Below are 12,160 nucleotides of genomic sequence, written 5' to 3'. Positions count from 1 at the left end.
TAATGCGGTTTAAAATCGAACCAAATCGCAAATAAAACCAAATAAGAAATGTGGTACGGGTTTTTTTTTTCTAATATGGTTCGATGCGGTTTGAGGAATCCCAAAACCGAACTAATATGGTTTGGTTTTGGTTTTAAGATTTGAAAAACCAAAAACCGAAATCCAAACCGAATTATGGCCCATATCCAAATTATAGGCTAGCCCAATACTAATTTCTCCCCTACATATATAAAGCCAAAAAATAATAAAACGAACATGTATTTTTTTATGTTCTAGAATGTCAACCAATGTGAGCTGATGTTGGAGTGAATGACCAGTTAGATGGAGCAAAAAGGAAGAGGATGTGGTTTGGTTCAATTTCAATAGTAATATGGTGCGCTGTGGTTTGAAAAATCCCAAAACCGAATTAATGTGGTTTGGTTTCGGTTTGGACTATAAACCACACCCATAAACCGAACTTTCACTCCTACCGATACCTGTAGAAAATGTAAGTTCTACAAATAAAAGAGTTATAGGGAAAGAAACGTGTATATGACTCTGCTGGGTACATGTTCCTCGGTGACATCTTGTTAACAATTATTTTCCCCTCATTTTTTATATCCACTTTCTTTATTTACCCTTTGAAAGAAATCTACCAATTCTTCAATTTTCATAATAAAATTAAATTAAATAATACCTTTTCTTTTTCTTGTAAAATTCTATTCGTTCATTCTTATCCAGGCCTTGTTTTCTTCTCTTGAATTTCATTGAGTTGAATTTATTTTACGATGAAATAAGGCCCGGGCATATACTCCGTCCTAATGCACGTATATAAGAACATTGGCCAAATAATTAACAACAGTCTCGATCATGAATGTATTGGGATAATCGAACCAACTAACTTGACATATACATAATTATAGTCCGTCTTGTGTGTGGTTAGTTACACCGTGTGACCACTTATGAAAAAACAAAGTAACCCCTATAACACTGACCAAGTAACCCCTGACCTGTAATACTGACAGTGTAACCCCATAACACTGACCGAGTAACCCTATAACACTGACGAAGTAACCCTATAACACTAACGAAATAACCCCCATAATAGTTGGTCACACGGTGTGGTCAGCCACATTTAAGAATTTGTGATATCATTACGGATAATAAAACCTTTTGAAAATACAAAAATCAGTTATATTTAGGAATTTCTAGTCTCAAGATTGACTTGTGTAATTGAGGATAGTAGTAAAGAAAGGGTAACATATGTCGAAGTAGTTGTATTATACTTGGGTCCTCTAATCCTATTGCGAGAATCTTATTAATGGTAGTCAGTTGAAATCTTCACAGTATTCAATAGTATACAAGTTTAGCTGTTTAGTCAATAATCGATGTATAACTTGAGGTACATTCGCATTAAAATAGATTGCACAAGGTAGTCAAAATTCTATTTGTTATAGTCGCCTTTTTAGCTTTGATTTTTAAAACGAGAAGGGAGTAGAATTTAAAATAACATTCAGAATATACATAGTAAACCACATCAACCATATTACGTTACTGATGCGAAAAAAAAAAAAAAGAAAAAAAAAATGTTAACCATCAGCAAATGAAAATTGTTAGGGTTCTAAAAGATTTAATGATTATATATTAGTCAAAATTGTTTTGTTCCTCAACTGCTCAGCATGCAGGGAGGCAATCACTATTGGCATTTTTCAAATGCGACAATCTTCAGCCTTTTTACAGTGGTCAAAAACATCCTGCATGCAATAAAACACACCAAATTAATTAAATCTATAATACATATTCAATCATTGTAAAATAAAGCTGAAATTTGATTTAATAGAATTAATTTTGAACTTTAACTTCATATAATTTAATTTGATAATATTGTAAAATGTACGTGGATTTTGTTAAGTGTAATGAGTAACATAAGCGTCATTAGAAAAACAATGTTAGAATACTTTAAAAAATTATAAATGTATGTTGGTTAGGACTTAAGAAGTGTTAACGTTTTATATGTAATGTAGGAAAATTTAATGATTTATTAGAATACGCCCTTTTTTGGTTCATTTAGATGATGCTACTTATTGAAGGGAAAAAAAAAATAGTTATAATTGTATAGAGCTTATAAAGGAAGATGAAATTACTTACTCCCAAGGAACATCTCCAACCATCATCCAATCTCCTTCTTTATCCTCATAAGTGAGAATATGACAATTTTCTGGCGAATCATGGCAAATTACATCCGAAGCTGTTTTTACGCCACCAAAAATCAAAGTAAGTATTGTAATTATTAGAACTTATTCATTTAGTTTAGACGTAAAAAAACTAGAAAAAAAATTGTCATTTTAAGCCCATATAGATCATAAAAGGTTGTACTTTCTTATATAAAACACAACAATTTTCTTTTAAAAATATTTTTAACTCATAAAAAATGTGATAAGTTACATATCAAACTTTTCTATTTAAGTCGAACTATATTCAAATAGTTCAAGAAAATGTTACTTATTTCCAACCACATAAATTTAGACACTTTCAAAATTTTCAAAGACGTCACAACTTCACAACTTTACATATATCCAACCAAATGACCACTTGTAAATTGAAAGAAACTTCATAAAGACGAGATCAAAAGAAAAACAAAAATAGGGGATTGGATGGATGATGGACACTTACAAAGAATAGTGGTCCTAAACATTTGAACAAGGGTAGTAATCAAGCTATGATAACCATGATGAGCAAGCAAGTCGAGTTTCCTACCAATAGGAATGCCTTCCATACTAACTTTGACAAACAAAGTTTCTCGTCGAGGCCGGCTATTTGATTTTTCTGCTGCAAGCGTGCTCCTCAACAACGCCTTCATTGGTGGCCAGTCACTATACTGCCCCTATTTACCATTTTTTATCATCATAAGCCCAACCAACCAACCAACCAACAAACAAAATCAAACATATATAACTAATTTTTTTATGCATCTTACATTTTAATTTTTACATTAGATAATATCAAAGATAGTTCAAATCATGTAGATATGGATTAGTCGTCCAAGTTTATCTTAAATTGAGAGGCAATTTTCAACTTCGGCTTTGCATATAGGTGGATCTAGGTTTTTTTTTTTTTTTTTTTTTTTTTTTTTTTTTTTTTAATAAATGGGCGGATCTGTTAAATTAGTTAGGAAGATATTTTTTTTAAAGATAGTAACGTTAACCTAATTTATCTAATTAAGAGAATAACATGTTGGCATGTCTTACACGACTGTATTAGCCTATTGTAGTTAGTGTCTACATGGTCTTGCAATTGATGAGTGTATGTCTCAAAAAGGAAACTTGTTTAATATGTATATATCTTTCATGACTTTGCACCAAATATTTAGAAGTTATTGACACCACTTGAAGATTTCAAATGGAAAAAACTTGTTCTAAATTCTAACTTCATATTACGCATTAAATTTACTTGCATTTTTTGTTGGTTAATTTGGACATTTTAGAGGTTATAATGGTTAGAATAAATTTTAGGATTTAGCCTAACCTTCCTTTTTTTGGTCCTTTCATCAATCACTATCTCGATTGTCCCAACTAAAACTAAAAGAAGTAAAAAGACTTTTGAGCTTCAAATGAATGAAAATACTATACTGCATTTATCAATTGGCCACTTTATTAGTTAGATCCACATGATAAAGTTATGGCACAAAATTTTTTTTCATTCTTTAGTCTACGGTTCAAAGAAGAGCCAAAGGTCAGTTAGTTGTAATTAAATTTTTTTTCTAGAAGTTTTTTTTTTTTTTTTTAGGGAAATTTTACTGTATTATTTTAGTAACGACATTGGTACCTAGTTATTAAACAAATTCATGGCTTATTGAGTTAACATATTGTTTTACTTCGAAAAAGAATATGAAATTTAATTTTGTTAAGAAGTATAGAGTACAAATTAATTTATATTGTTTGAAGGATTGGTTATTCTTGCGTTATAAGGGTGACTTGTTATTTTGTTTAGATCCATAAATTGAATGAATCTAATTATAATAATTATTTGTTGTTACTAATACAATTGATGTGTTGTTACTTTAAGAGAGTAATGCAATAGACTGGCCTCTTTCTAAATCTTATGGCTTAAAATGTACTAGTACTTCTTCTATATATTCTCTAATGTTCAACTTCTAATTATGTGTACGAAATTACCAATTTCATTTCTCTTTAGTCACCTTTATTCGGGATTGTCTTTAGAAAAAATAATTTTTCATGCAATTATATCTCTTACATTTTTACTAATTACATGACTAGTTCGACCTTATCGTACGTTCATAAACCTTAACTTGTTAACATGCGCACAAAAAGCAAAATACTATAGAACAACTAAACAAAATAGATTGATCTCATTCTTCTCTATTACGGAATATTGATTACTTCTTTAATGATAAAAATATAAAGGATAAAAAATCAAGAAAACTAAGAAGAAAAAAAAAAACAGATAAAATTACCTTGAAGAGGAAGACAAGCCATGAGAAGAAATGCTCAAACCCAATCTAAGATCAGTGCTCAAATCCTTGCTACCAAAATCATGAAAACTCGTCGTCGCGCTATTGTACGATGGAGAAGCTGTAGAATGCGAATTACTCTGAACATGATGAAGAGCATACGAATTGCTATTAACGTTACTATCAGTTGATGAAGACGACGACGAATGATGTTGATCATCATCTTCTCTTTTTCCCATTTTTTATATAAATAAATTAACCTTGGTATATAATTATATCACACTCTTACTTAATTACACACGTACTATTGACGTTTTTTAAGGAGGTTTTTTGAGTTTGCTTCAATGGAGGAAAATATATAAGTTGTTGGTATATATATATAAAACTATATAATATAATTAAAAGAGGATATAATTAGAGGGTAACTTGTGAAGGAGGGTTTTATATAATAAGATAATTAATTACTACTTTTGTGAAATTTATTTTATAAATGAGAAAGAAAACAAAGTGGGGACACATAACTTGACAAGAAATACTTTGTCCGCCTTTAACTGTTTTCATGCTGGCCGACATTTATATCTTTGCTTATGTCATAGTCTAGTTCATGTTTTTGATTAGTGCTAGATTAGTAGAATAATACGTCTTAATTATCGCATATGTTTAATGGGTGGTTTTTTTAGACTTTGGATTGTTTGGAGTTTTTAGGATAAGTGTACTTCGTCTAGATGACCTGTTGTTTGGTTTGATTAAGGTTGAAGGAATGGAATTGCGAGATCACATGTTATCGAGAGAGGTTTAATTAGATAGGCAGGGTTAGGTGCGCAACTTGTTTCGTTATTTGAAAGGTAGACTTTTGAAAGTTGTAGTTTCTTTATATTCTGAAATAAGATTGATTAGATTAACTTTGAAAGTTAAATTCTACGAGTATGTTTTGTGTGACTCGAATTTCCTTTATTAATCAATGCTCTAAATTTACAAACTTTTCATTTATTTAAATAGGACATGTTACTCCGTCCCTCCGTGTTTTAGTAAGTGTTACACTTACTAAATGCGGTCGTATTTTAATAAATATTACACTTCTTTTTTTTGGGTAAAAAGCTACATTTTAATATTATATTTTTTCCTTTTATGGTCCCCACCCAAACCCACTACTTTTTTTATGATTTATTTCCTCTCACATTCATTACTTTTCAATAAACTATTAACCCCATTATTTTTCTTTTACAATTTTTTAATACTCCAAATACCCCACTCACCTCTTATTTTATTTAAGTCAATTAAATTGCCAAAACTATGTGCCGGTCAGAGTGTAACACTTATTAAAACACGGAGGAAGTAACTTATTAATTTCTTAATTAGGTGAGATATGTACTTTTTAATTTTTAATTAATTCATTGTTTTAACAAAATAATTACATTTTTGTCCTTTAAGTAATTTAAATTTCTCGTATTTCTTTACTAGGGTTATCCAATCATCCAAAACCTAATCTAGACCAGACTAGACACACAGACTTGATCGAAGAGAATCACTTTGATCTCAAGGATGATAAATTTCATTTTTCGAGAGTTTGTCTTATCAAATCCAATCCAATCCGAAAAAAAAACTCGAACCCAATTGGTTTTTTCTAACAAGAATATTTATTAATTAGTCAACCAAATGATCACTATTTACTTTCATAAGAGTCTGAAGAGACATACCCTCCACAGTTTTAACTCCAACCACTGATTAAATTCAGTTACACTGGGGTAGCACGCAAAGCTTCTAGGAAGCCTCTTTAAACCAGGGCCATAAAGACAACAAACAAGGTCCCAAAGCAACAATGACAAGAAAACAAACTAAAGCTACACTAATTTAAGTACTCTTCTACTTCAAAATATAAGGCATAAAGCTGAGCCAGGCCAACTGTTTTCAGCAGGACTTGATCATCTATTATTGTTTTCTAATATAATACAATTATAAATCTAGTAACATATCAAATCTAATTCCATCAAATAACGATAAGGGGTACCACTACACACCCTGGTTTCAAAAGGCAAAATTGATAGATCATACACTAGCATTATCAATTTGCGTCCTTTAGATTTTACAGTGTCTATTATGCATTTGTGTGTATCACGCACATACTCAAATTTCATCTATATTAAGTTTTTTTATTAAAATGTTTTTTAATGTACGATACACTCAGTGTATAATAAAAAAAGCTAGTCTTTAATTATTTAGTTTCATTGATTAATTTGCTAAAGACTAAACTAAGATTACATTCTAACCAATACGGAATATTAACAATGATCGAAATTCCAAATTGTTGAACAATAATAAGTATGTGACATCTTGGACCTCCAAGTACTATTTAATAAGTTTAATTATCAAATAATAATTTGTTGGACCCAACAGCTAAGCACTTAAGCACTAATTAGCAACCCCCCAACATCCATGGGAAATAACAAATAAGCCCACCACTACTAAATTTTTGTTTATCATTAGATACTCCATACATATTTAATTTGAAAGAAATAAAATGTGTTAAATAGGCCATATGGACCCACACGGTGGACAAATTAGAGATTTTTTTTAAAAAAAAAATTCACAAATCTAGTACTTATATTATTAGAACTTAGAAGTTGCGTAAAATAATTAATTATTTAATTAATGGATAGATATTATGGGTTAATTAAGAAGCTAGGGACAATAAAACAAACTTTAAAGTAATAGCATCACTACTTTTTTGAGGCAAACAAAAAAACTAGTTGAATCTAACCTCTTTTCTTGTTTGTTCTACTAAAAACCATCCAATTTCTTTAGGTATCCTCTCTTTTCCGTGATTATGTCTCCTCTATCACATGCTACGTTCAGAAATTAAAGTTGAGGGTAACTAACTAACCTTCATTTAAGTGAGAACACAAGTACACTAGCTACTAGATAGGAGTCTAGCTAAGTTTATACTCGAATCTTTTTAAATTTTTGGTTGTAAAGGAGTAAAAGAGTGAGTACTATATGCATGCAATAATGTTAACTTTTTAGTGATATTAAGTGATTTTTTGTTGTGCATGGTTGTCTTGTGTTCAATTATGGTTTTTCTTGTAGTTAGGGGTGAGAGGTGGGGTGGTCGTGAATAGTGTTGCTTCTGAATGGTTTGGATTCAAATGAGTTGGAATTATGCCAATTGAATTTGAATTGTTGGCTCGTGAACTCGCTAGCTATTGATTTTAAGTTCAGATTTTATTAAGATTGACAAACGGATCGGAATATACTTTGTCCATCTTATGTTGGCTAGCAGTCTACCTTATTTTTGCTTATCTGAATTTATTTTTTCTAAACTGATTTGATCAAATTATTTTTTTAAACTAAACTTAAACTTTATATATGCGCTAATTTAAACCTTATATGTGCGCTAATTAAAAATATTACGATTAAAAAAACGCACATAATATGATAAACTATTATCAAAACTTATTTTTTCTGATCTGATCTGAAATAAGTAATAATAAGGTGAACTAAACATAATTGAGTGAAAATATTCTTTCATATATCAAATTTTAATGCTATCTATAACTAAAAACACATTGCTTATTAAGGAGTATAAATTAAGTCAATTACATTATTAATGCTTTTCTGACAACTAATGAAGATAATTTAATTGCGTTAATTAGAAGCAATTAAACAAATAAATTTCCAATAGCTTTGAAATTGCAATCTTAGTCATCTTCATTGTCGGAATGTCTCTCTTAGTATATCAAAACTAATGTATGAGTTGTTTGATTATAATCATTCGGTTGGAATTAATTAATTATAATTAAGTCAAGAACTCATGATCTTAGTGGTAATCATGAAACATTTAGACACGAGTGCCTGATGAATAATAATGAATAAATTTCTTATTGATCATATATTTGTACCTGTCATGATATTATTGTTTACACTTAACTTCTGTTCTTTCTCCTATCAAAACATTGCATAATAATAACCTCTTTAATTTCTTTATTAGATTGAAATATGATGATCAAAAGGTAAGGATAGAAAAGGGCTTATTTTGGTTTCTTTGTTTCATGATTACATGCATGCATATATATAAAGAACTTTGGCCTTTATTATTCAAATCGATTCTTATAAATGTAACTAGTTGGTTGAAAATATTGGAATTATTTTTGAGAAATTAAATTGACAAATACATAGCAAATTTGGAGTTATCAAGACATTTTTTTAGAAAATAACTTTATGACTTTTGCGCTATATCTTGCGAAAAAAAAAAAAGAAATAATTATGAATTTTGTGCGGTCAATTTGTGGCAAAAAAAAAAAAGGATTATTATTATTATTATTATTATTATTATTATTATTATTATTATTATTATTATTATTATCAATTTTTATCATTACAAATCAGATTGCTGTAGTTAAAATAAAAAAAATAAAAAAAAATCACTATTTTTATCATTATCAATTTTTATCTTTTTACCTCCCACATATTAATTCTTAATTTTTGTCGCTCATTTATATCACTAGAAAGTCTAGATTGATTTTTGAGGTTATGCCTAGAATGTAGGTATTAATGAGCTTAGATATGTGTAAAAAAAAAAAAAAAAAAAAAAAAAAAAAAAAAAAAAAAAAAAAAAAATAATAATAATAATAATAATAATAATAATAATGAGCTTAGATAGATAGGATTAAAGCATGTAGTTAGTGACAAATGGGTTATAAATCTTATAATTGCAAGACTACGAAGGTTAACTCAAAGGAATGCACAACAGTTGCATATTTGCATGTTTACTAGTCCGTATGTTATTCACCCTAATCCCCTAGTGGCTAGTGTGTTGTGCTTCAATGATATGAAACTCTTTTTATGTGGTACTTTCAATTTGAAGAGGATATCCTTGTTGGGCCTTGGGTTAAGGCTTACCATAGAATAACGAGAGATGATCCACATACAAATTAAGTGATATTTCATCTTAGATTTATACGATAATAGGAGTAGCCTATAAGGCTATAAACATTCTAATAAGCTAGTCACTTTTTCACCATTCTTTTAATGTGAAGTGCAAAGTACTTGTAATATTTACTCACATATATGCGAGAAATTAAACTCCCTATGATCTCTCTTTTCACGTATGTTTAAACATTGCTACCCTTTAATTGTACACCCTTACTCCCAAGTCATGGTAGGCCTTAGCTTAAACACTTCTCATAACCTTTCCGAGAACTCACGGACTACAACCACAACAATATAATACATGTGACTTCTTTCCGACACATCACTTTGCTACTACACCCTGCTTATGAGCCACAATATGCAACCAACATGCTCCGCTTCTTGCTAACAACACTATAGGTTCATCACCTCCTTCAATAACCTCATACAATGCCACCTCCAAGAGCTTGCAACCACGGCTAGCTTACACCACTCTACACCTACTTGTTCAAGCTGAAAATAGTATGGTAGAGGGGGTGTACCATATGCATGGTACACTCGGAAGTACATTACATATAAATAAAAGAACATTGGGACAAATTTAATGTTCTTTTATTTATATGTAATGTTCTTTTTTTATGAAGCCTCATTTATATGTAATGTTCTTTATTTTATATGTAATGTTCATTTCACCCATTCATTTTCTCTCCCTTCGATACTCTCTCTCCTCTCCCTCTAACTTCTTCTTCCTTTTATTTCTTGATTTTTATAGTTTTTATGTGCTTAATTCATCACTCACAAACACATTTATACTAGATTTTACACTCCAAAATCCGAATTTCACAACCAAATTTTCGGATTTTTCATGATTTGAGAATTTTGGGTATTTTTTATTTTGGCTAAAAAAACTTGCAATTGAGTGTTCAACTTGCTTGATTTCCACTATTAATTCACTTTACAAGGGTTTTCTACTCATTTGAGATATGACTTCTCTTTCTTTGTTCATCTTTGTTCTACTTCATGAATATGAAACCCTAGGTTGTGCTTCAATAGTGAACTCTCTCTTTGCTTGTTATTTTTACCTATATTTTGTGTTTTGTGATAATGTTTGTTGTTCATATAAGGCTTTATTATCATGAAATTACTTGAATTGTTTGAATTTTTGGCACTACCATTGTTGTTCATCATCTTCTTCCATAGGTTTGGGTAGTAGCATTTTTCCATTATTTATATATAACGTTCTTTTTCAGAAAGATAATGTCTTTTATATTTATATGTAATGTTATCTTATTTTTAAGTTATGTTCTTTTATTATTGTATATAATGTTCTGTATTTTATATGTAACGTTCTTTTTGATGTACTCTATATTCATTTGTAATGTATAATAAATTATTATAACTACGATTTATTTTATTTATATGTAATGTTCTTCTATTTATAGGTAATGTTCTTTTATTAATAAGGTGATGTTTTTCCGGGTGTACCATGCGCTTGGTACACCCGGGTGTACGAAACAATTATTGTGTTCAAGCTCCAAACTAGCACGAGGCCCATAATTGCAATTGTTCTCCTAGCTTGGCTCACTAAGACTCTTGGTGGTAGAATTATCATGCATGTCCTTCAATAATTCACATGTATGAATACACAATTGCTCTACTTGCGCACTCGCCATTTCTTTTGTCCATTAGTTGATGGTGTGACCACTTCACATATAACGTAATTAATTGAGAACGACGGTTATGATGATTATGGCGGATGAGGAGTTACTTCAATAAATGGAAAAATGGATTATTTTATAAATAAGTTGAGTTACTTTTCTAAAAGTCAAGACAAAAGAAGATGGTTACCCGAATGAACAAATAGGGTTATTTTTTCTTCTATGGCTTTGAATTAAAGTTAATTTTATGGACAAATAAGGCTACTGATATAAATGAATAATGGTTACGAGTAACTAAACCTCTACATAAGGGTTGTTACTTGTTAGATCCCTAATATGAAATGAAGGGATATAATTTTAAATGCTTATCGTCTCTTTTAATTGTCGTACTTTTCCTTTCTTTTACAGCATGAAGCTAATATTAATTCATCAACTATATTAGCGAGAAGCTAAAATAAAACGGGGAAAGTACGTGGCGCGTAAAGCCTTTTGTGGAAAAACAGCTTGCTAACATAAGGAGCAAATAGAGGAACAAGTGAACAACTGCCTGTCCAAAAAAACTATAGAGGAACAAGTAAGCAAACTTGCGCCTAAAGGAAAGAAGAAAAGCTCAAAATTAAGGAAGATGATCATAAAATTGAACTTGTCATACAATACAAGAAAATAAAAATTGAGCAATGTTTACTTCAAGGTTGCTTCTGTTGGCTATCTTTTTATTACTCCAATGACTTTTACACTTTTATTACCATACAATGTACTTTGTGTGAAACTCAAGCACACTCATGTTTTCTCTCAAATTATTATACCTAATTAAATTTTGTGCTCCATAAAAGTGGTAAATTTTGAGACATTTGGTAATGGCAAATTTACTTTGGAAAGGGGTCTTTGTTTTATTTTGGGTGGCAAAAAGGAGATAGGCTTTGAAATATGAGCCTAATTTTGAGCCCTCACTAATTTATCTTTGTGTCTTGAACCTTTGACAATTAATTTTCAACATTGACCCATAAAATGTTTAAAATATTTTATCATATTATACTTTATTAATTAATCATGTGATTTGGATTATTAATAGTGAGAATATGGTCAAAGGTGTACAAATTGAGTTTTAAAGTTTTATATATATAGATATTTGTCGAATTCATGTTCT

At 29.9% G+C, this 12,160-nt stretch overlaps 1 protein-coding gene across 1 annotated transcript; it reads right to left on the bottom strand.

The window, feature by feature from the left end:
* Positions 1–1,412: 1,412 nt before the first annotated feature.
* On the bottom strand, positions 1,413–4,910 carry LOC110717899 (auxin-responsive protein IAA31-like). The gene is made up of 4 exons (XM_021896687.1): positions 4,454–4,910; positions 2,653–2,864; positions 2,128–2,227; positions 1,413–1,733 (listed from the first exon to the last, which is right to left on the bottom strand). Exons 1-4 carry the CDS (start codon positions 4,687–4,689, stop codon positions 1,676–1,678), a joined length of 606 nt encoding a protein of 201 aa, XP_021752379.1. The 5' UTR covers positions 4,690–4,910; the 3' UTR covers positions 1,413–1,675.
* Positions 4,911–12,160: the final 7,250 nt, after the last annotated feature.

Source organism: Chenopodium quinoa, unplaced genomic scaffold (genome assembly GCF_001683475.1).
Source record: "Chenopodium quinoa cultivar QQ74 unplaced genomic scaffold, ASM168347v1, whole genome shotgun sequence".
In the NCBI taxonomy this organism is placed as follows: Eukaryota; Viridiplantae; Streptophyta; class Magnoliopsida; order Caryophyllales; family Amaranthaceae; genus Chenopodium; species Chenopodium quinoa.
This window is presented reverse-complemented; position numbering and strand designations above follow the sequence as displayed.

Coding starts and splice junctions, on each gene's coding strand:
- LOC110717899 (XM_021896687.1), bottom strand. CDS start 4,689: ATGGGAAAAAGAGAAGATGATGATCAACATCATTCGTCGTCGTCTTCA. Junction 2,865..4,453: donor GGCTTGTCTTCCTCTTCAAG/GTAATTTTATCT, acceptor AAATGGTAAATA/GGGGCAGTATAGTGACTGGC. Junction 1,734..2,127: donor GTTGGAGATGTTCCTTGGGA/GTAAGTAATTTC, acceptor TATTGCATGCAG/GATGTTTTTGACCACTGTAA.